Source organism: Arvicanthis niloticus, chromosome 4 (genome assembly GCF_011762505.2).
Source record: "Arvicanthis niloticus isolate mArvNil1 chromosome 4, mArvNil1.pat.X, whole genome shotgun sequence".
NCBI classification, from domain to species: Eukaryota; Metazoa; Chordata; class Mammalia; order Rodentia; family Muridae; genus Arvicanthis; species Arvicanthis niloticus.
Genome location: NC_047661.1, coordinates 115,944,451 through 115,968,502, shown reverse-complemented (window position 1 = coordinate 115,968,502; position 24,052 = coordinate 115,944,451). Strand labels below are relative to the sequence as shown.

The following is a 24,052-nucleotide window of genomic DNA, read 5'->3' as shown; positions in this document are numbered from 1 at the left end:
AGAGGTTACTCATCCACTGCATATACATTTCTTTTCATTTATATTTTAGTGCTGTACTAAAAATCCAATGCTAAATACAAGATTAGGAAGATTTTTTTCCCCTAGGATTATATAGTTTCAGTGGTTACATTTAAATCTTTTTTTTTCAATTGTGACTTAAGGTTCATATTTAATATGAAGAAATGGCCCTGTTTAATTCTTGTGTATAAGATTTTCCAAAGAATTTGTTAAAGAGACCATTTCTTCCCTTTGAAAGGTCCTGGTAGTATCATAAAAGGCAGTTGACCACAGATATATTCATTTATGTCTAATTTCTCAATTATGTTCCATTAATTTAGAAATTTTTCCTTATGTCACTACAGCACTGGTCTTGCTACTATAGCTTTGTAATAATTTTTGGAATTGAAATTGAACTGAAAAACTTTTCAAGATTATATTTTTTTAAATTCCACATAAATTTTAGATTTTTCTTGTCCATAAATCACTGAAAATTTAGATGGAATTATGCTGTCTTTCGTTGTGTTTCAGGGGAGAATTTCTATTTAAAAGATTAAATTTTAAAATTCATGAATCCAGAAAGATTGTTTACTTAGTTAGCTTTTTGATTTAACATTTTAAAGCTTATTAAATATATATTCATTACTTTTTCATTTGCTTTTATGATATTATTTTTAAATCTTATTTAAATCTTATTCTACTTCCTGTTTATTGTATGTTTTCCCCCTGAGATTCTTTTAAATAACCCAGATTTGCAGTGGTCAGATTTATAGAAAATTTGAAATATATCTGTGGTATACAAGAAAGACTATGAGCTTGGTTTGCTGGTCCCTGGTATAATTCCAACCTATTCAAGGCTAAAGCAGAAGGATCGAAAGTTCAAGGCCTTCCTGGGTTACAGAACCAGTTCAAAATTAGCTTGATAAACTTTCTACCATCTTATATCAACTGAATAATCAAAAATGTCTAGGAGTATAGTCTGTTTAGCCTGGTGGGAAGTGCTTCCCTGGCACATGCAAAATAAAAACAGAAAGCAAAAATAAAAACATGGTATAGGAAGAAAGGGAGTAGGGGAAGAAGGAAAAGAAGAAAAGACAAAAAGAAGGGATTGAAGAAGGGAGGGAGTGGGGAAATGGTAGAGTCTGGGGTATGTGTACACCCATTGTCTGGGTATCCAGCTGTAATAAGCATGACTATGATGTCACCATAGAAGGTCACACACCTTTGGTCCTATTTGTTTTGTTTTGTTTTATTTTATTTTATTTTATTTTATTTTATTTTATTGAAAATAGATGAAGCGTGCGTGGGTGGGTGGGGGAGCCCCTCAGAGAAGCAGGGGGAGGGAGGATGAGATAGGAGGTTTTCAGAGGGGAGACCAGAAAGAGGATAACATATAAAATATAAATAAATAAAATAACCAATAAAAAAAGAAAATAGATTCTCTTCTCATATAATAAATACATCCTGATTTCCCATCTTTACTCTTTCCAGTTGCTCCTCCCATTTTTTCCCATACAGATCCACTCCCATTATGCCTCTCATTATAAAGGAACAGACTTCTCAGAGATAATAATAAAGTACAATATAATAAGACAAATAACATATCTTAAGATATAATAAGATAAATAGTAAGAAAATAAGTAAGACAAAAAATATATCACACTGAAATTGACTAAACAATAAAACAGAAGAAAAGGAAAACACAAGAATCAGAGACCCACTTATTCACACAGTCAGGAAACCCATAAAAATGCTAAGCTGGAAGACGTGTGTGTGTGTGTGTGTGTGTGTGTGTGTGTGTGTATGTGTGTGTATTTTTTTTTTCAGATTACCTAGTGCAAGACCTGTGGAGGCCCTATGCTACCAAAAGAAAAATACAAAACACCAAGCCAGCCATAAGCTCTCTGATCTATCCTGCCTACAGTATATAGTAGGGCAAGGGTGGCACAAAGCTTGTGAGAGTAACTGATTAATGTCTGGTATGACTTAAGGCCTACTCCATTGAGGTCAAACCCATACCTGATATTAGATATTAGGCACGTATCACTGAAGTAAAACAAAACAAAACATAATGATAAAGTGACTCCTAATGTTACTCTGCACAAGAAGATATTACTACAAACAAAATACAAAAACAAAAAAATCCATGCTACAGAAGGATAAGAAAATATGGTCAATAACCAGAAAAGACTCATGAAAGAAAATCAAAGCTTAATGATGATGAAATAAAATGACCAAATATCACAGAAACTATCTAGCTCTGAAATAGTTTTATGATTAAAAGTGTTAGCCATGAGAACCTAATTCTCTAGTACTAAGGAAAAACAGCTCAAGGGATAAATAAATTTGCTCAGAGATGATCATAGAGAACAACTAAGTGGGTACGATGAATCATGTCCAGGTACAGGAAACAGAATGGGAAAGCAGGATTAAAATAAATACACCGTGAACTGATTCCATGTATAGCATGCTTTACCGGCATCACAATAAACCTGCAAGCTCATCTAGCTGCAACACGGATCACGCCTGAGGTCTCTCCGGCGTAAGTGTGAAGTAACTCCCTGAAAGTAAAGTAAGATCACAATTTATGCCATCGGTGCCACACGACATGGTAAATTCTGGTTAAGGCATAACCAAAATTCCCTTGAATAACAGCAAGAGGTAAGTGACTGGAAGGTAACAGGAGCCTGCTTTTTTGAAGAACATGTCATGTTAGCCCAATATATTTGAAAGTTTAAGTCAGAGTCTATAAATGTGGCAAGTTGTTTAGCACTCAGCATCTCTTGGGCAATTATCTGAAATGACGAATCTGCTCTTAGCAAGGCTAACAAGAACATACTGGGGACCTAAAAACTAAAAGTCTAAATTGGGAGATATTTTATTCACGAACAAAATAGTTCTTCATTTATAGAAGGTTTTTTTAATGACAAAATTCATCTGAGACTTAAAAGAATTTTGTGTTCTTTAAAAATATCAATTTAAAAACCATATTAAGAGAACCTTCTTGATACTCCTCCAGTTAGTAGATGCTGTCTGTCATGCAGCCCTCAGTAGCTGAGGGAAGATTTTACCAGGCAGCCTGTGCTGTCACATCCTACAAATGATTGACTCAGTGACCTGGCAAGTGTTCACATTCATTTCTAGGGTGGCTACTTCCAAAAAGTGGTCTGTTCTGGGATATGAAGGCCAGTCTGTTTAGCTCAGTAGTGTACGGGGTGTTCCATCTCATATCCAGATTGCTCTGGTATGAAACAGGGTTGCCACAGATCCATCATGTCCAGGTCACACTGGTATGAAAGGGGGATGCTATAGATCCAGACTTACTTCTTCCTTGGTTCCTTTCCACTTCTTCAACATCTGTTTCTCAATTTTGAATCCAAAGCATCCCCTCCCTCTTCTGTGTTCAAGTGCATAGCCAAAAAGAGCAGGCTACACCATTTTTAAAATTATTGTTGAGCTTGAGACCTCCTGGTCTTTTCTCCAACTCACTTGGCATGTTCACTGGTGTTAACCTTGTTCAGCTCACATTTTGGTGGTCCATTGGTGAGACATTATTGATAAAGCTCTGATGTCACTAGGAGACATAATCCCACATCAAACTTCCTCATCCTCAGGCTCATACACATTTTCTTTTACTTGTGTTGTGTTCTCTGAGCCTTAAGTGCAGGAATGCTTTGTAAATTATTCTCTGAGACTGGGTTCCATGGTATGCGTTTTGATTGATTGTGGTTTTCTATAGTGGTCTCTGTCTATTGCAAAAAGAAGTTCTCTTGATGAGGGATGAAATCTACACATCTGTGGGCACAGGACAAATGCTTACAGTTTTTTGTTAGGGACTGTGCTGGTTTAGCAAGTTAGTAGCTTTAGATTCTACTCCAATAGCCATGATTTCACTAGCATCAGATAATTAGCAAAGTTTCCAGTACCCAGCAGAGTATCCTTCTTTTTGGTTAAATCTTAAGTTCAATTAGAGAATTGTTCACTTCCAAGGTATGTGTGCCACTACTGCACCCTTCATGTCCTACTGTCTTTTATTTTTGTTCTTTTTTTTTAATTGGATATTTTCTTTATTTACATTTCAAATGCTATTTCCTCACCAGGTCTCCCCTCTGGACATCCCCTATCCCATCCTCCCTCCCCCTGCCTCTATAAGAGTGCTCATCCATCCAATCACCCACCCACCTTCTCACCCTGGCATTCCCATACACTGGGGCATCAAACCTCCACAGGATCAAGAGGTGCACCTCCCACTGATGTCCAACAAGGCTAGCCTCTGCCAAATACACGGCCAGAGCCATGGGTCCCTCCATGTATACTTTTTGGTTAGTGGTCCAGTTCCCGGGAGCACTGGGAGGTCTGACCGGTTGACACTGTTGCTCCCCGCAAGGGCTGCAAACCCCCTTGTTTCCTTCAGTCCCTTCTGCAACTTTTTCATCATAGACCCCAATGCTCAGTCCAATGGTTGGCTGCGAGCATCCACCTCTGTATTTGTCAGGCTCTGGCAGAGCCTCTCAGGAGACAGCTATATCAGGCTCCCATCAGCAAGCACTTCTAGGCATCTGCAATAGTGTTCCGGTTTGGTGACTGTATATGGGATGGATCCCCAGGTGGGGCAGTCTCTGGATGGCCTTTCCTTCAGTCTCTGCTCCACACTTTGTCTCCATATTTCCTCCTAAGATGCACTGAAGCATCCATACTTTGGTCTTCCTTCTTGAGCTTCATATGGTCTGTGAGTTGTATGTCGGGTATTCTGAGCTTTTGGGCTAATATCCACTTGTCAGTGAGTACATACCATGTGTGTTCTTTTGTGAATGGGTTCCTCACTGTCATTGATGTGCTTAGGACTGTTGTTTGCTAGCTTCCCCACCCTACATGAAACAACTACGGGTAAAGGTACAGGACACATGGACCTCCCCTGGGAAGAGCACATCTATTGGCTGTTCAGTGCCAAACCATCAGTCCTAAAAACATGCATATAAGTAACACTCTATGCACTCAATAGGTTATATTCAGGAATTAGTTTACTTTGAATAATGTCATTTACTGCTTAATACATTTTAAAATATTTCTCCTCCATGTACATATATACTTTACTGCTATTATACAAAAATTAGAAATATTAATAAAATTAAAAATAGGCACAAAGAGTGAAAACACAGAAAAAGAAAAGGAAATAAATTCTGTGATCAATTTATAGTACTAGCTCACCTGTGGTTTGTTTCTATTGTTCTTTTTGACATTAGTTTATAAAATTGCTATAATAATGCATACAGACTTTGGTTGACTATAAATCACTCACATTGCTTTCTTGTTCCCAAAAGCTTATTTTAATATCTAATAACATAAGGGCTTATTTCCCAAATCTCTGAAGGAAAGAATTTTCACTGTCACTCTCCAGGCTTCAGGTGGACGTCTGGCAATCTGAATGCTCGGCCTCAGCTCCATCACTATCTTCTTGGCTTTCGTTGTCATGCGCTAGTCTCCCTGTGCATGCTCCCATATCCAGAACTGCACTCTTTATAAGAACACAGTTACACTGAGTTTAGCCCCACTCTGATTACAAGCATTCTCCACCATATTGGCTGCTTGATGATCAATTTTTCCAACACCTTAATTGCTTACTCAAAAGAGAATGTGCTCGTGGATAGGGCTCCAGAGACTCTATTTCCTCCAAGAACTTAACTGTCAGAGTTAAGCTTCAATTTCACAAATCTCAAAGTTCATGTTATTCCTGTGGTATTTCTTTCAGACATTATCTCTTTGTGTCTCACATGAACCATGCAAACTACTTTTCACTAGATCTTTTTCAGAAAATTCAGGCAACTCTACCTATTTGAAATGCATGCTACAATATACCGCCTCCTTGAAACTGTTCTTTTAAAAATTTAAGCTTCACATTTTCTAGAAAGATTTTCATTGCCTTCTGAACTCTTTTCTTGATAACATATTCTGTGGCATGTAGAGCTGTTGAGCATCTATGATGGAGATCTACTGATGACCATGCTGAAGGGTTTATGTTCTGGCATAAAACACATATACAGGTGATTAAGCTATTTTCTTAGGAGTCCATGGCTAGGACTTGAGGTCAAAGTCTTCTCTCCAGTGCCTGGTAGTTTTGAGGCATTTTCTACAACTCATTTTAGTTCAATTTATTCAATTCAATACAAGAGTACTTATTCATTGAGGAGTTATCCTGTTTTATTGTTTGTTGTTTTAATCATTAGTGATTCATCTTAGATACATTAAGGAGGCTGTTTTGCAACAGATTGTCTTGAATTAGAATTGGAACATCTCCAAAGTACTTGAATTTTTTGAAATTACATTAATTTTCAAATACATGGGTAACTCAATTACTGTCTATGTAATTTCTGTAGCTTTTTATCAAATCTGAAAGTGTCAATGATCCTTCTGAAATAAAGCAATGACTTAAAACATTCTCTGTGACTAATTTGTTTTCCAAAATAGTATTTGTAGCAGAGCATCTACCAAGCTTTTGAGATTTAACATGTAAACTTGCAATATAGATGTGATGAGCATGGATCTGACAAGGCAGGAACCAAAGTAACACAAGAAAACAATTTTGAGTCTGATTGGGAGAAAGGGAGAATGCTGTAAACCATCAAAGAAGTGTCTGAAAACCTAATAGTAAGGAGAGTTAGAAAAATAATGTAAAGGGAAGACAAACAAACAAAAAACAAATAACAAATTCCAACCATAATCCCATCTTCCAGTGGGATCCTCCCTAATTTTGACAGGTAAAAGGCAAGTTGAACAGTTTCACCAGCCCCATTAATAGCAGCAGGCAGGAAATTTAACTGCTGGAGAATTTCATGGTCCCAAAGTGCATCCATTGTCGGGGCCTGTCTGGTAAGTTTGCTATCTGCTTTGCTACCTAGGAACCTACTTTATGTATCTTTTATCTTATAGAAGCCAAACCACTGCAGAGGTTTCTAGCATTGCCATCTAGTTTTTAGGTGCTAGCAGCTGGGCCCTGATGGAAACTGAACCATGTTCTGCTGTAGCCTCGTTCAGTATTTTGTAGTTTTAGGTCCAGCAAGTTTCTTAGGCACAAGCTTAAGTCCTACCCACTCTTCCCCCTTCTGTAGTTCCAGAGCTATAACTGCTGGTGCCAAGGGCAACCTATGATTCATTGTGAAAGTCCTGGATAAAATGTCCTTTCCATGTTTGTGCTCAGTGAACATGCATGCTGGCATTATAACATTTGGCATTACTGATATTTTTCTCAAGGGTTTGGAAATAGATGGTATTTCTACACATTGACACTTTAGTAGCTACTGGACACAACCAAATGTCATCAAATAATAATTTCATTGAAACTGGAGATGTACATGTATGGAAGCTCATCTCCATGGCAAAATTTCTGACTAACTTTATTTCCTGCTGTATTCTAGATAATGGATATACTCGAAGATACTGACAGTATTGAGGAAAATGAAGAAATAATATCACAAACTTAGACTTTTCTCTATTTCAAAGCTGAAGCACCCACTCCACTTATTTCCTATATCCCACCTAACAGCAAAACTGTTTTCCCACAAAAGCCACGACATAAAATTGGGGGGGAATGACTACTAGAACATAAGAAAAGACAACTAGCACAAGGAACCACACGTGAAAGGAATCTTGGTTTCTTTCTCTAAAGGAGAACAATAATTCTCCAGCAGTATATTTCAAATAGCAATACCCAAAAAAGGAATTCAAAATAAAGATTCTAAGGAAACTCTAGAGATGCCAAGAGAGCAGAAAGGCAATACAAATAAGTGTCAAAATTACTGTAGAATATGAATCCGAAATTCAACAAAGAGATGCACTTATTTTGAAATGTCTGAACTGTGGAGCCAAGTTTGCAATCAGTGTAATAACATTTGTTCTTGTCTTGACCAGAACAAAGAAGAACATTTCAGAACCCAACAAGTCTTTTGAGTTAATTGAGCCAGATAAAGCAAAAGAAGAAATGGAATGACGGGACTCCTTGAGATTAAAAAAATAAAAACAAAAAACAAAACCAAACCCAAGATATATGAGATGAAATACCATCAACTTAATTTTCCCATTACCATAATTTCAAAAGGTTAAGAAAACAAGAATAGAAAATTCACATGAAATGAAACCTAGAGATTTTAGAAAGGTTCAGAAATATCTATACATAAGCAACTCAGAGGAACAAAACCAAGTAGAGTTACCCCAAATGGACATTTATGTATGCTGTGCTCAAAATTATAAGAGAAGATAGAATCAAAAATATGAAGAGGCCTGTGTCAAGCCATACACAATGAAATTCCCATTAGACTTTCAGCATAGTTCTCTACAGCAATCCCACAGGTCAGCTTGAGATCCTAGCAGCCATGGCAATGGTACTCAGCAGAACCAGCCTTCAAACTTCAAGTCAAAAATACTTTTTCAAAGAAACATAAATTTAGAAGATTCATTACCACCAAATCAGAAATATTGAGTACTAGGAATCAAAGATAATAACCACCATCATCGAAGCACATGTTACTACATGTGCAGAATTGCTATAAGCTAACCCATAAAGATTTTCATAGACTTTTGCTGAAGAAAACAAATGAATATCCATCTTCCCAAACAATAGGCCACTGAAAAGGGCTTGTGACAATTTCATTACTTTTTCTTGTTTTCCTCCTTGTCCATAAAATAAACACAAAGTGAGACATAGTGAACAGTTTTTTGTGATTCTTTTCATTTTATACTTTTTGAATTTCAGGAAAACAGCGTAAGAAAATTAGCCAGGAGGGTAGCACATACACACAATAACAGCTTTGCTTTATTTTAGCATGCTTTGTGTTCAGAGCGTCACTGCATTCTCTGATTCTCCGGTGAGAGACAAGATTCTTTCTTTCTTTTTTTGTTTTTTGTTTTTGTTTCTGTTTTTCAAGACAGGGTTTCTCTGTGTAGTCCTGGCTGTCCTGGAGCTCACTCTGTAGACCAGGCTGGCCTCGAACTCAGAAATCTGCCTGCCTCTGCCTCCCAAGTGCTGGGATTAAAGGCATGCACCACTACTGCCCAGCTGAAAGACAAGATTCTAAAGTTAAAAAAAGAAAAGCTTTTATCGGATGTCATTATTTAACCCCGTATTTTGTATGAAGGCATCAAAAGTATGTGTTTCAAAGAATGCAATGGAGAATATGAATATATATATATTTATTCATATATATATATCTTCTGTAATGGAGAAATTTGGTAGAAAAAATAGAATTAAATGTGCTACAGCCGCAGACTTTCCTGTCTGTAGAGGTTAGAATGGATGCTGTGTTCTCTGAGCAGCTGATGAACGATGTCACCACAATGGAAGTACAGCTCTGAGAGAAGACGGCCAGTTTACCTTGGGTTATGTGATGCTGCCTTTGGGATGTATCTGTGAAGAGAGAAAAGTTGTTTCAATAAGTTGTGTCCAACTGAGCCAAAATATACTTTCTGATTGCTTCTTATTATCTCAAACAAGGAACCAGTGTTCAGCCAAACATTCTAACTGTGAAATGCATTTTAAAATGTGATTCTTTATTTAAAAAAAAAAAAAAACAATTGACTAAGTATCTTCAAGTAGTCACTCCTCACAAACATGGCCTTGAGGTCGTACTAATGGTCTGTTGGAGACTGGGGCTTCATAAAAATGAACGTTAGTGTGTGATTTGAACCTGCAACCATGTGGAGGCTGTATCACAAGAGTAGCGCGTCTAACAAGAGAACCCGAGAGAGAGTCAAGAAGAGGGAATTCCAGCAAATACACTCTTAATTTGTTTATGGTATAACTTAATACACTGGTTTTTAGGAGGGACAAGTGGTCTGGGAGCAGAGGTCTTTCCCAGTGCTACAGCAACAATAAGTACAGTGCAATCACTTATATAATATGCTTGCAGCGTGTACGAAGCTCTATTAGGATTCATCTGTGCAGACATGTTAGCCTTTCTCTAAGCTCTGTATCTGTGAGGTTACATATAACAAATAGTGCTTTGATACCCTGTATGGCAAGGAAGCCTTGAATTCCTAGGACTTGATACAGGGAAAGCTGGGAGTATGAGAGTCTGTCCAGGTTCTGTCCCTTTGACCATCTGATGTGACCTCCAACCAAGAGCTGATTGTTTCCTGACCTCCAACCACAGGACACTGCTCTGTTGTCTGGCTTTCTCTCCTGTTACATATACTTGGGTTGGATTGGTGTCAGCATTTGAACAATTTAGTTCACTTATCTCCTTGAGAGTTAGTACAATAGCTCAGCCGAGCAGTAACCTTCTGTCTAACTGTGCCATAATTAAGCATGTGCTCCCCCCCCCCCCAGAAATTTAATTAAAGACAGAGACTCCAAGTGGCATCATATTTACTGGAGTGCAAAGAGTGCAAAATATTCCTACATGGAAATCTGGCAGTTTTTTTTTTTTCTGAGGGTTTGCATTGACAAAGCTAAACATGTCTAAACATGGAGAAGATTCTAGGGGATCCTCTTGTTTATCTGTAATGGTGAATTTAACTAATGAGTAGAAATGCTGACTTAAAGGGAAGAGATCCTTGCAGAATACTGGGAGACAGTGAGTTTATAAGATTCTCTCACTCTCTCTCTTTTTTTTTTTTTTTTTTAGTTGTAAATGTCCAGTGAAGATACTGGGTTTCGGGAATTGTTGATACATAAAAGAGAACTCACTGAAGAATTATGATAATAAGAAATTTTAGATATGGCAATGAACAATAGACTATGTACCTGAAAAATCTTATTACTAAGAACTTTTTTTTTTGTCTAAATACACATTAAGAACAAAAGGCCACAGAGATAGCCAGAAGAACCAGGAACCTGAGGAGAAAGATAAGGAGCATCTAACTCAAGGGAAGCCTTGTGCTCCCTGTGAGGGAACCAATAGGGCAATGCTGAGGAGGTAAGAGATTACTTTGAGAGGCTCCATCCATCAGTTGACTCAAACAGACACAGACACCCACAGCCAGACAATGGATGGCGCTTGGGGACTTTTATGGAAGAATAGGAGAAGGATTGTTGGCCCTGAAGTGGGTAGGAACTCCACAGGAAGACCAACAGAGTCAATTAACCTGGAACCTTCAGGCTCTCAGAGACTTAACCACCAATCAAAGAACATTCACGGCTGGACTAAGGCCTCTCTTCACATGCACACAATGTAGCAGATGTGCAGCTTGGTCTTCATATGGGTCCCGAACAACTGGACCAGGGGCTCTCCCAAAAGCTGTTGCCTATATGTAGGCTATGTTCTAGCTGAGCTGCCTGGTCTGGCCTCAGAAGAACAGGAAGTGCTTGGTCTCATAGAGACTTGGTATGCCAGGATGGGGCGGGAATACATAGGGAGGTACCCACCTGCTCAGAGGAGAATGAGAGGGGGATGAAGGAAGGATTGTGGGAGGAGGTGACCTGTAGGGGGGCAGTGAGTGGGATGCAAGGTGAATAAGTAAAAAATTAATTAACTTTAAAAAGAGAGAGCAACCAGTCACAAGGTGGGTAAGAGTCTAAGCTCATATTCTGCTATTCTCAGGGTCCTCAGGCAGAACCTGAAGAGACGGAAGAACATGTGAGAACCCCACATTGTATCACTCTCTAATGGAAGATATTTGTCAAAATCCGTGTGCATGTGGCCAACAGACCAAAAATCTCAGCAGTGGCATGGTGTCTAACCATTGCACAAGGAGGAGGAAAGCAGACAGAAGGCAGACATGGTGAACCTTTGACTGCCCTGAGGAGACAGAGTGTTAGCACCTGAGAAGTGAGTGATGAGACTCCTGACGAGTGAGAGAGCCATGTTCTAAAGAGGCTGGTATCAGCCATGTGTACATCCCTGTACACATCTCTGAATTGGATTCAGAGATGAATTTACATCAGAATATCAACCATGTGGTAAGTTTTCATAAGTAACATTGATTTGACAAAAATCAATTAGCCATTTTGTCAGATATGGTGAAGAGACAGAAAATAGAAAGCAGACAGATCCTATATGCAGAGCCAAGTCTCAATCGGAGTAGGGGCTGCCTTTTGTGGTTTAAACATCAGAGTGAAATGCTCAACGCCAAAAAGACAAAGCTTGTACATAATTGCCTAAGGGGAGTTTTGGAATTGAAAACATAACATAATTTAAATTAAGAACACAGTATATGTACTTATCTTCAAGTTAGATGATGAAAGATGGATGAGCTACAGGAAGTTCTTAACTAAACAGAGAACAAAATATAAATAAGAGAATTACAATGTATATGACAACATGTGGGATTCATTAAACATAGGACAAAAATGCTTGTCACCAGATTATGAAGTTAGGGTGAGAAAGGACATAGAACAGCAATACTTGAAAATACAATAGGCTATAATTTTTATGACTAATTAAAAAAAACCCTACCAAATTACACCATGCAGAACATTAGTAAACATCAAAGAACACTGTGGAAGAAGCTGAAGGCAAAAAAATGTAGGAAGATTAAGTCTGTGTGTGGGCTGTTGTTTTGTTTTGTTTTGTTTTGTTTCTGATGCTCTGAAAGCAGATAAAAGACATAATCTTCAAAATAAAAACAGCTCATTAGGAGACTAGGGGACAGATACTGGCGATTTTGATATGCAGAAAGAAAATATTTTCCAGGCTAGTTTTTTTTAATTTAGCAAAAACATTTTCCAAAAATTAAAATAAAACAAGAACATTACTTTTCTATACAAAATACTTATGTGGTCATTCATCTAAAATGTGGATATTCCAATCTAGATCATTATTGGCCAATAGAATTATAGTCTTAGCCACAGATACTTTTATACTTACTGCAAGAAAGTGAAGAACTAAAACCCAGAATTTTTATTGAGCTTAAGATGTCTGAAATATTTTCTAGCGTGTAATGTAAAATACTAATTACTTGGATATCCTTAACCTTTATAAATATAAACATCATAGTTATTTATATTTGATCTCAATGATACTAATAAAGAATTTGATTTCTTTCTCTAATACTCTGTGGTGTATCAGAATTTGTAGCTTTAGATGTTTACTAACTTGATAAATAACTTGTTTGTTTAGAATCTAGTGCTGTAACAATTAATATAGAACTACTCAAGACCTGAAGTACAGTACCTTTTATAGTATAAACACTGAAATGGGGAAGAATCTTTAGATACAGCAGCATCAGTTTGTTTAAGTCCTATCCGGCACTACAAAATGAATAAGCAAAGCCTAAGCTATTATCTTAGGCATTGTGAGGAATTCAGTGGTTAGCTTCCAGCTAGTAAGCTATCTGCTAATGTTTTATAGGAGAATGTCTATTGTTTGTCTAAATGTACCTAGAGGTACAATTTATCCAGAAGATACTCATTCTGCTATATCATACAATCCCAAAATATCTGGCTCAAGCACAATATGAATGTATTATAATTTATTATAATACAATTTTTTGTATTGGAAGACTAGTTAATTAAGATTCCATAACTTAATCACATTAAGGTAACTCCTCTGTCTTGCCATGAAAAACAAAAAGAAAAACAGAGTATTAAAACCAAATTAGCAGTCTAATGTAGAAGCACGAAGCTGATTTTTCTCTATAATCTCTTACTGACTACTTAGCACCATAAACCAGGCTAATCACCTTGAGGAAAGTCAAGGATCTGACCAACACATCTATACCACAGTGAAAGTTCATGTTACATGCATGTCTCTTTATGACTCTGTTTGTCCAGCATACTTACCAGTTAGAATATTGTAATTTCTCTCTTTGAAATTTTTGTCTGGGTTTTTGTGATGGACAACCAGTATTTTCTCTATTAGGAGAGGATGAACACGGTAGAGTGACATTGTATGTTCTCTTCAGAAGAGAATGTCTTAAAAATGGACTGAGCTATGGAGAAAAAGAAACAATTTATTTTAATTATATCATCTATATGCCTTAAAGGTGTAGTTTTAGATAAATGAACAATGATCTTATTGATACAAAATAACTCACTATATCATTTATTAATATACTACAATTTGGATTACTATCTATAAATGTTCTTTAACATGTAAAAATGTGATTAGTCATGACCTTAACTAAATTGTACTTAATATTCTTGCTAGAATTTTATGTGTATATTATATATTCTGTAATTATACTATAATATATACACACTATAATTATAGGATAAATAATATATTTAAAATATGCTATATTTACAATGCATAATATATGCAATATATATATATGCATGTGTGTGTGTATAATACTATTTCAGTGTTATGAGCATGAGCTAGCAAGATATAGGCCATTTACCTTGCCTAGGCAATATATCAATGAAAACACTGAGAAGAAAAAGTTTGAAGCAACTTTCCAAGTGACTAAATACTGAAATTAATACAATGTTCATTCACCCACTATTATCTAAATGTCTTTTTGGAAACACTTGTAAAATCGGGATAGTGAAATCATACATTGGGATGGTACAATCATAAGTCATAACTCTGCTGTGGTACTTCTGTCAGTATTAAATGTAATCATATATGTGAGCAGAGCAAACCCAACACGCGGTGGTAACATAGCCCTTGCAGCACCTCCTTTCTGACTTAGACTGCCCTCCCAGCAGACACCACACAGTAGAATTTTATGGACGAGCTGGGAACCGAGAAGAGCAATTTAAGAAAACAAGTTGAGAATTCTGCATTCTAGAGCTTATAGTTTTCCAGTTGGAGCTGAATGTGATAAGACAACAGTTACAGGTTTAAACCAGCTTCAAATAGGAGGATAATTAGCAATTAGCAACGTGTCTTCCAGAAGATTGTCTCTTATTTATGAGCTTTAATGTCCTCATGTTTGAAATAGAGTCAGAGCTATTTTACTTTATATTGCTTTATATTTGATAGACAAATTAACACAGTCAGTCAATATGACGTAGCCCTTATCAGTCCCCTCCTATCTTCCATGTTTCTCCTGTATAACTATGCCAACTTGTAAGCTACTACCCTACCACTCTGTAACGGCTCTGGTTACTTATTCCAGAGCAGGTTCTCAACCTTCCTAATGTTGCAACCCTTTTATATGTTGTGGTGACTCCCAACTATAACAACTATTTTTGTTGCTCCTTCATATCTCAAATTTTGCTACTGCTACAAATTGTAATGTGCATATCTTTGTTCTCTCATGGCCTTAGGCAAACCTATGTAAGGACTGTCCAACTCCCAAAGGCGTAGAGACACAAATGTTGAGAATCTGTGTTCTAGAGGGTTCCCCCACATCTGTGGGTTAATTCTAAATAAAGTCTGTGCTGTCTTTGAGTCACATGTGTTTCTCCTCCTGCCAACCTTACACATAGGAAAACAGGATTAGAGCAGTCATATTCTAATTCTGAAACACTAGGATGCCACGGATTGGCCAAAAATCTCATATCAGAACCAGACATACTGACCTCATATCAGTGAATATTATCCCAAAAGTCTAGGAAGAGCTTTGCACAATGATGTTTAAATCTACTAAAACAAGGAAATAAAATGTTGCCTTAATTACTGTGTTAGAATGTGTGGCTCCAAACCACATGTAACATCAAAGGATCTGTGTGCACTACAGGACTTGAACTCACTAGAAAGCTGAACCAACAAAACACTAAAGCACTGCAGAACATTCGCGGAACACAGCCCACACCACCAGCCACCCAATGCTGGACAAAGGAGCAGAACAATACAGTGGGAAACAAAGAGCCTTTAGAGTTGCACTACTAGGATGCCAGAGAGAAATAGCATTAGTGATGCAGGCATGATGCAGATGCCGTGATAACCAGAGCCATCAACAATTTGACACTGAACAACTAAACTGACTTGGAAGACCACACCTAATCTTAAGTTCTAACCCACTGAGAAAACACCATATCTACAATTCTGTTCTTCCTAACTCACATGCAAGCAGGAGAAGTAGAAAGCCTGACAACCTTACTAGACACTGGAAGTCAGTCATTTTGTATTTCTATCATTTTGTGCCTGAAGGTTACATGGAATGTGACATATGCCTTTGGTGTATTTGATCTTCAGAGGAATTATGTAGAGACATTCCTGCATCAGAGAGGAGCCTAATGTCCACTTAAGAATTTATATTATGCATCATAATTTGGCTTGCAAAACCGATTGAAAATTAATGTGAACTAAGAACAATTTATAGATGTTGTTTCCTTTAAATGATGATGAATGTACTTGAGTCGTGAATTACAGTTGAGAGACAATCTACCCACTTTTAAAAGCTATGTTTCTGTCTCACATACTTAATGAAATAAATCTGAATATTTTCTAATTTTTCCATTGGTTATGGCTTTCAGTAAAGTTATAAATAATATGGTATATACTCACTATGTGCCATAAAATATATTGCCTAAATCATTTTCGTCACAAGGGGTTATTAGCACATATTTATTCATATGCTTGCTTGGATTAAAAGTATATATTTTCTTCTCTGGAAAAATGAATGCCTTTCCAAATCACAGTATGACATATTTTTTTTTAAATACGTTACTTTGTTTCTTGTGAGAAAAGAAAATGATAGGGTTGCTACTTTTTGTTGTATATATATGTTGAAAGATAAAATATTGAAACTATTAACAAATAACTTCAAAAAAGTCACAGCCTGGAAATACTAAGATCAAAACTTGTTTCAAAAAAAGGTGGTTAGAAGAATACAGTGACTAATGATTTATTCTGGATATGAAATATTAATCAAACAGTTAGAGGAATTGGAATATGATCTATATTACAGATAATAGCACAGTAACAATGTGAGAATCCCTGAGGTTTGATCACTGCTTTGTACTCGCAGGAAAGAATACCTTCCTTGCAAGGAGATAAATTTTGATGTTCTTAAAAATGTAAGATTATGATACATTATAGATCTAATAATGTCACAAAATGGTCTGTAGCAATGTAGAGCTATTCATGTGTGAGAGAGAATAAAAAAGAAACAGGGAAATTTAAAACAAAATTCATGCAAACAATTACAATATTAATCTTTTGATGTTTTTCAAAATACATTTAACAATATGAAATCTTATTTTTTTTTAATTTTACATGTCCGAGTATTCTTCAAGTATCACAGTGTGCCTGGTGCCCTCAGAGGCCAGAATAAGGAGAGTAGGATCCCCTGTAACTGGAGTTACAACTGGTTTGGGGCCATAGGTGCTGGGTGCTGGGTGCTGAACCTGGGTCCTGCTCTTCCTATGAAAGAACAAGTACTTTAAACCACTGGACCATTTCTCTAGCCTCACAACATGCAAGGTTACAGTGAAGTGTCTTCTCTGCATCTCTAGCATTCAACTACTTTTCAGCTGTGGCCTTTGTAATTTATCTTCCTCTAGAAATGGAAGTTCTGGACTGCAGTGCTGGCTCAGCAGTTAAGAGCACTGGTTGTGAAGTACAATGTCTCATTCTTTGGGTGAGCCAAGGAGTCTGTGACTTAGGGAACACTGCAGGTGATGGTGCTGAAAGGCTTAAGAGTCAGAATATCAGGGAGTCTTCTGTAAAACAGTAACTCCTACAAATAATTGTTATAAACAAGACGAAACAACAGCAAAAGCAATGGAAAACCAGAAAATAATTCAGGTTCAGGAAACCAGAACCTGAATTATTAACATGGAAGAGGAAATGTTTATAGGGCCCCACCTGTAGACAAAGATTACAGGCAAGTAAATACTGCTGGGAGAAGGGAAATTAGTCTCTCCAAGGATTGAGCCCCTTATTGGTTGTCCAATGTAGAGTGGTCAGCCCCGAAGCACTACATACACACTCAATGGAAATGGAAATACAACAGCAGGTTGTATTTACATGTTTGTGCATACACATGCAGATCCACACACATATGTATATAGAAAGTCTATCAGCTCATGAGTGGGATGGACATGGGAGGAGCTGGAGTGAAAATACATGGCGGGGGCAGGGCGGGGTTTTTATGCTCTACCTGTTAGGCACGTGCTAGTCTAGCAATGAACCACCTCCAGACCCAACAACATCTGCTTCGATGTTAGGCAATTCCAAAACATTTGAAAATGTTGAATGGAATGTTTTAAAGTATGTGCTACTGAGCTATTTCATGGCCCTTCTAAACATCAAATTAACTCTAACAATTCTACCCAATGATCTCACAGTACTAAGTGTTTTCCATTTTTGCTCTCAGTATTACTGTATAATAAGGATCTTTAATATTTCACTCTTTCAAACAACTCTAGGGTATCATAAAGTATCATGATGTGCAATATCAGGATATACCTCAGAGTCAGGAAACCAGAACCTGAATTATTCTTTACAGAGAATTTGCAGCATATTTATAGGAGGAAAGTTAATCCTGTTTCCTGTTTTGTCAACCTGTTGGGGGCCAACTTTTAGCAGAAAGCGGCTATCAGCTTTGCAGCCATCTTGAGCCATATACCCTGACATGAGATTTGGATTACAATAGCCTACAACAGCTGAGCACACTCTGATAATCTTGGTTTAGATACCTTGAGATTAAAGGTGCGTGAGATTAAAGGTGTGTGACTTAAGAGTATGACTTAGAAGTATAGAGATCAGAGTTAGAGACAAGACCTAAGGGCATGATTAAAGGTGTAACTTAGAGGCATGGCTTAGAAGTAAGACATATAAAAGGCAGAGACAGAACAGATCAGAATTCAGACTATAGAGAGAGAATCAGAGACTATAGAGAGAGAATCAGACAGGAGACACTTAGAGGAAGAGAGACTGAAGAATAAACGGGATTGAATCACACCCTGTCTGGTCTCCATTCTTTGAGTCTGCCCTCACCCTCGCTCTTGCTGAACCCCGACCCATGGACCAGAGCGGCAGCTTGGGCTTGGGATACAGTGGCCGCCCAAACATGGGTTGGCCCGGGCCTTAACATTTTGCCTGGGCTGCAACATTTATTTTGGTTGCCCCAACGTGGGGCTAGTGTGGACCCCAACATCAACCCTCACACACTACCTCATTTCTCCGCCCATCTGCAACTGTATCTCTGCATTCTGCCTCCAGACGCAGAAAGGCTTACTCTGAAAACCCCTTGGAAGATTTCATCATTGCCCACACCCAGCTTGCTCCAGCCTCCTGCGGATGTTTCTGCTTCTCACCTGCTTGCAGAGATTGCATGGCGATTGTGTCCTGTATAATTTTTAACCTATTCCAGAAGCTGTTTTTCCTCTATTGCTTTGCACAATACTGAAAACTATATATGACAATAAAACACAAGAAGTTCTTATTTTGTTTTGATTTGGTTTATATTCTGAGATCATTTGGTCACCATCAGTTTCTAGGAAAATCCTCAGCTAAGATTGCAGTGTGTGTTACTTTTCTATCTTCTCTACTCCCCATTTTTGATTGCTGCTACAGAGATTTAACTCTCACAATCTCCTCAAGTATTATTTGAATCACTATTCAGTATTATAGATAGATATAGATGATATAGATAGATATAGATGATATAGATATAGATTAAATAGATATAGATATAGATATAGATATAGATATAGATGCAGATATAGATGCAGATGCAGATGCAAACAAGCTATAAAGATGTTCAGAAAAGCACTGTTATAGAAGCAGTACTTGGGTCAAGAGTAAGAACACTGACAGTTCTCCAAAAACCCCTGTCTATGCCCAAGCTCATCCTTTCAATCTACCTCACATTTTCACTATATGGATGCACAGAGAGCATCTCTGTTTGTATCTGGCTTCATTCATTCACATTATACTTGAGATATAAATCCTTGGGGTTAAGTATTCTTCTTATTTCTTTCATGTACTCATTTTATAAACACACTAAAGTAAAGCACTTTGTAAACTGTTTCTGATGATCACTATGGATAGTTTCTAGTTTCAGCTATAAATATTAGTTCTATTGTCAATCAGTGTACATGTCTGCTAATACACACAGATACACAATTCTGTTACATACCCATAGAAGTAGCTACTAGGTCAAATGTCTGCACATTTACTTTTAAAATACTGACCAAGGAGTTTCTGCAGTTATCTGGGAATTTCATGTGTTTCACACTTTTCCCAGTGTTCTGTGCCTTCTTATTCTGTATTCTGTGCCATCTCATTCTGTATTTTAACTATGTTAGTGGAGATAAAGTGGTGTGGCAGTGCCATAAATGGGATGTCTGTGTGTCCCCAAGGTTCACATTCTACAACTTACGCCCCTGTGTGTTGGTCTAAAGTGGTTCAATAAGTACGTACTTGTTTTTAGAGGCAGCTCTCATGAGAGAGATTGGTGCTCTCATGTGACAAAGAGGCAGGTAGCATGCTTTCTGCTCCGTGAGCATACAAAATCTGGGAAGTCATATGCAAGCCTAAGAGAGATGTTACCAAAACCCAACCACACTGAAGTCTGATCGTGGAATTCCAACTTACAAAAATTTGGGAACAAATTTATTTTGTTTATAAGCCAATCACCCTATACTACTATGTTACAACATACTGAATTATCAAAAGTAATACAGTCTAAATTTATTATCTTTAGCTTTACTTTCTATATATACACATATATACATATGCATATATATACCATATATAGACATATACAGCTATATATACATGTATACACATATACATATATATAGGTATATATATACATACCCATGTACATATAGTGTTTATATATATTCACATGTATATATGTTTAAATACAGGCATATAATATATAACATATAACAGAACATATATAATATAATTATGTATAATGTATATTAATGTATGTGCCTATGATAGTTGATGCTAATTGTCAACTTGACAGAATCTAGCATCACATGTGATATAATACTCTGGACATGCCTGTGGAGTCATCATGATTACATTAATTAGGACAGGAAGACTTGCCCACTGTTTTTAGCACCATTCTCTAGTTTAGTTCCTGGACTGTATAAATGGACAAAGGAAGTGGGCACCAACATTAATTCATCACTCTTTGCTTCTTTAATGAAGATGCAGTGACCAGATGCTCCAGGCTCTGGCTGCCTTCCCTTCACAATAAACCCTCCCCCTCCCTTAAATGCTTCTGTCAGGGTATTTACCATACCAATAGGCAAAGACTCTTACAGGCCTTCTATTTCATTTTTTCAGAAGTTGTACAGAATTTACTTTTCATGTTTAGATATACAACACATCTAGAACCTTTTCTGTTTGTGACATAAAGTATCACCCCCATTTTCTCCCCACATGAAAGGTTCTTGTATACTGTATGGAAGCAACACCTGTTAATAAAAAACTGATGGCCTATTAGCAAAAGGCAGGAAGTAGAAGGAAAGAGTTCTGGGAGAGAGATTGGAACTCTGGGAAATAGTCAGATGTGGGAAGATTCTCCAGCAGGACTCTGAGAAAGTCAGACATATAAAACTGAGGAGATGTTACCAACTATACAGCAGACATAGAATAGTTTAAAGGGATTGAATAAGTTATTTATTAGTTGGCGGAAAAATGCTTAATGAAAGTCCATAAGCACTGTGTGTAAATGAGCCTCAGAGTTATTATTTAGGAATTGGGGCATAGGTGGAAAAGCCCAATGTTACCAAACACCTACTAGATGCTTATTATTTCTCAATGAGATCAACTTCCCTGGTATACTGTACCATCATTTAAGGTTAATATTTGTTAAATACACTCTTCCATTTGTTTACTCCATGTTAGTTATCACACTTTTTCTTTCTTGGTTATTTTATTTATTTACATTTCAAACGTCCATGTTCTTGGCCTCCCCTCTGCAGACTCCCCATTCTATCACCCTCCTCCTTTGCCTCTAAAAGGTGCTCTCTCGCCCATTCCTACCTCACCACTCTAGAACCCCATTCTCTGCAGCATCAAGCCTCCACAGGACCAAGAGTATTATCTCCCACTGATGTCAGGTAAGGCCATCATCTGGTACATATGTATCTGGAGCCATGGATCCCTCCATGTGTACTCTTTGGCTGGTGGTTTAGTCCCTGGGAGCTCTGGAATATCCGGTTAGTTGATACTGTTTTTCTTCCTATAGGGTTGCAATCTCCTTCAGCTCCTTAAGTCCTTCCCTTAACTCTTCCATTGGGGTCCCTGGACTTAGTCCAATGGTTGGCTATAGATATTTAAATCTGTATTAGTCAGGCTCTGGCAGAGCCTCTCAGTGAACAGCTATACCAGGCTCCTGTTAGCAAGAACTTCTTGACATCATCAGTAGTGTCAGGGTATAGTGTCTGCAGATGGGATGGATACCTAGATGAGGCCATCTCTGGATGGCCTTTTCTTCAGTCTTTGCACCAGTTTTTTGTCCTTGCATTTCCTTTAGACAGGAACAATTCTGGGATAAAAACTTTGAGATGGGTGGATGGCCCTATCATCCCTCAACTGGGGGCTGTGCTTATCTACTGGAGGTGGTCTCTACAGGTTCTGTCTTCTCTTTACACATTTTATCAAAGGTGGATATTTATAAACCTGAGCATAGGTTATAATCCCAGCCTCGCTATGCTCTTACTCAACCACTTTGACTGAAGAACTCCATATACACAAATATGTAACTAAGAAATCACACTGGCAGTTTTCACATAAACTACAAGATTTTTTTACCAGGAACTTTTACATTTATTACCAAGGAAAAGTTAAGTTCATGTCCTTAATATATTAAGCTCAACCTACAAACATACACTTCCACTTTTTTGAGTCATTCATAGTGTTGACACTAATTTTTATAATATTCAGGTCAGCGGTTAATATATTTTTATATTTTATGATTTTATGTCATTAGAATGAAAGCTTTACCTTTTATTCTCTAATTAGTTGGTAACTAAATTTTATTGTTTTTATTATGTCATTGACTCATATAATTTATTTCAATTTTTTTGTGTGAATTTTCAATTCATGGAACAGCATCAGAAAATGATCACAATTTAATTTTGCCAATTTTTATACTTGTAATTCTATTTTTATTTCATTTTTATGCCTGGATTTCTCAGTTGTTTTAACTAACATTCATCACTAACCATAAGCTTCTGAATTTTAGGATCATCATTCTTTTTAATATCTTTCATTTAACTGTGTAGATAGCCATCAAGGCTATCAATATCAGTCTAAGAGTTTGCATGCCTTTTACAATAAGCTGATGTAGCAGTCAGCTTTCCATTGCTGTGATAACACTCCTGAGAAAATACACTACAAAGGGGTTCTGGATGGGACCCTAAGACAAGCTCACGATAACTCCAAGAAGGAAAGCATTGGTGTACACCTCACTAATACTGCAGTCTCTAGCAGTTATTACGTTTCAATTGTTCAAAATTCCCAGGTAAGTATGTTTCCTATCACTTGGTTCAACCCAGGAACACAACTGCTTTTGGTCCATTTTGCTTTCTGAAGGTACTGAATTGTTTTCAACACTGCTGCCCAGGTGCCTTCCTAAGGAGAACTCCTTCAGACCTTACACCATGACTCTGCAGCCTTACTCTCAACAGAGAACTCTCAGCAGGTTTTTTGCATCAGTGATTTTTATCGGCATGTAGTAGAATATTAGTGTTGTTTTAATCTGTGTCTTAACAAATGTGGATCATGTTTATAAATACTTATTCGTTGGTCATTATGTTCAGTTCTCATCACCACGATATCATAGTAACCAAATACAAACACTCAAAATACATTATTTCTTGCATAGATGCCCAGCAGCATAAGAGGCTACATCTGTGCCCTGAGCTCTTCTCTTACACAACCACCTAATGGATTTCAGTTGGGAAAATGTTTCACAATTGTGTCAGACAATGTTCTTTCTCCTAGGGAGTTGTCCTTCATTACGGAAAGAGTTGTCTTCTTTCTGAGCTGATCTCTCAGCTTCTAAGAAGAGCTGGTAATAAAGTGCTGGAGACAAACCACACTAGGACTGCAGTCTCTAGGAATCACTGGCTTTTAGTTGCTGAAACCACTAACTAAAGCATCCCAGGCTCCAATGGCCTCGGCTCCAGGTAATGTCTGTGCCCACCAGAATTTCCATTCTAAGTTCTATAATAGTGAAGATTCACTAGTACTGACTCTGCATATCTTATGGTCTACTGAAGTGCCACGCTGTGTGCTGTCCATGCGTGTTAGCACCT

At 37.4% G+C, this 24,052-nt stretch overlaps 1 protein-coding gene across 1 annotated transcript in view; it reads right to left on the bottom strand.

Annotated features, from left to right (window-relative positions):
• Positions 1-5,366: 5,366 nt before the first annotated feature.
• The window catches only part of Stpg2 (sperm tail PG-rich repeat containing 2), a 406,599-nt gene continuing 387,913 nt past the window's right edge, over positions 5,367-24,052 (bottom strand). The window contains exons 13-14 of the mRNA XM_076933306.1: positions 13,709-13,857; positions 5,367-12,198 (exon numbers count right to left, since the gene is read on the bottom strand). Of these exons, the coding sequence (XP_076789421.1) occupies positions 12,195-12,198; positions 13,709-13,857 (153 nt within the window). The 3' untranslated portion in view covers positions 5,367-12,194. The remainder of the gene's footprint in view (positions 12,199-13,708; positions 13,858-24,052) is intronic.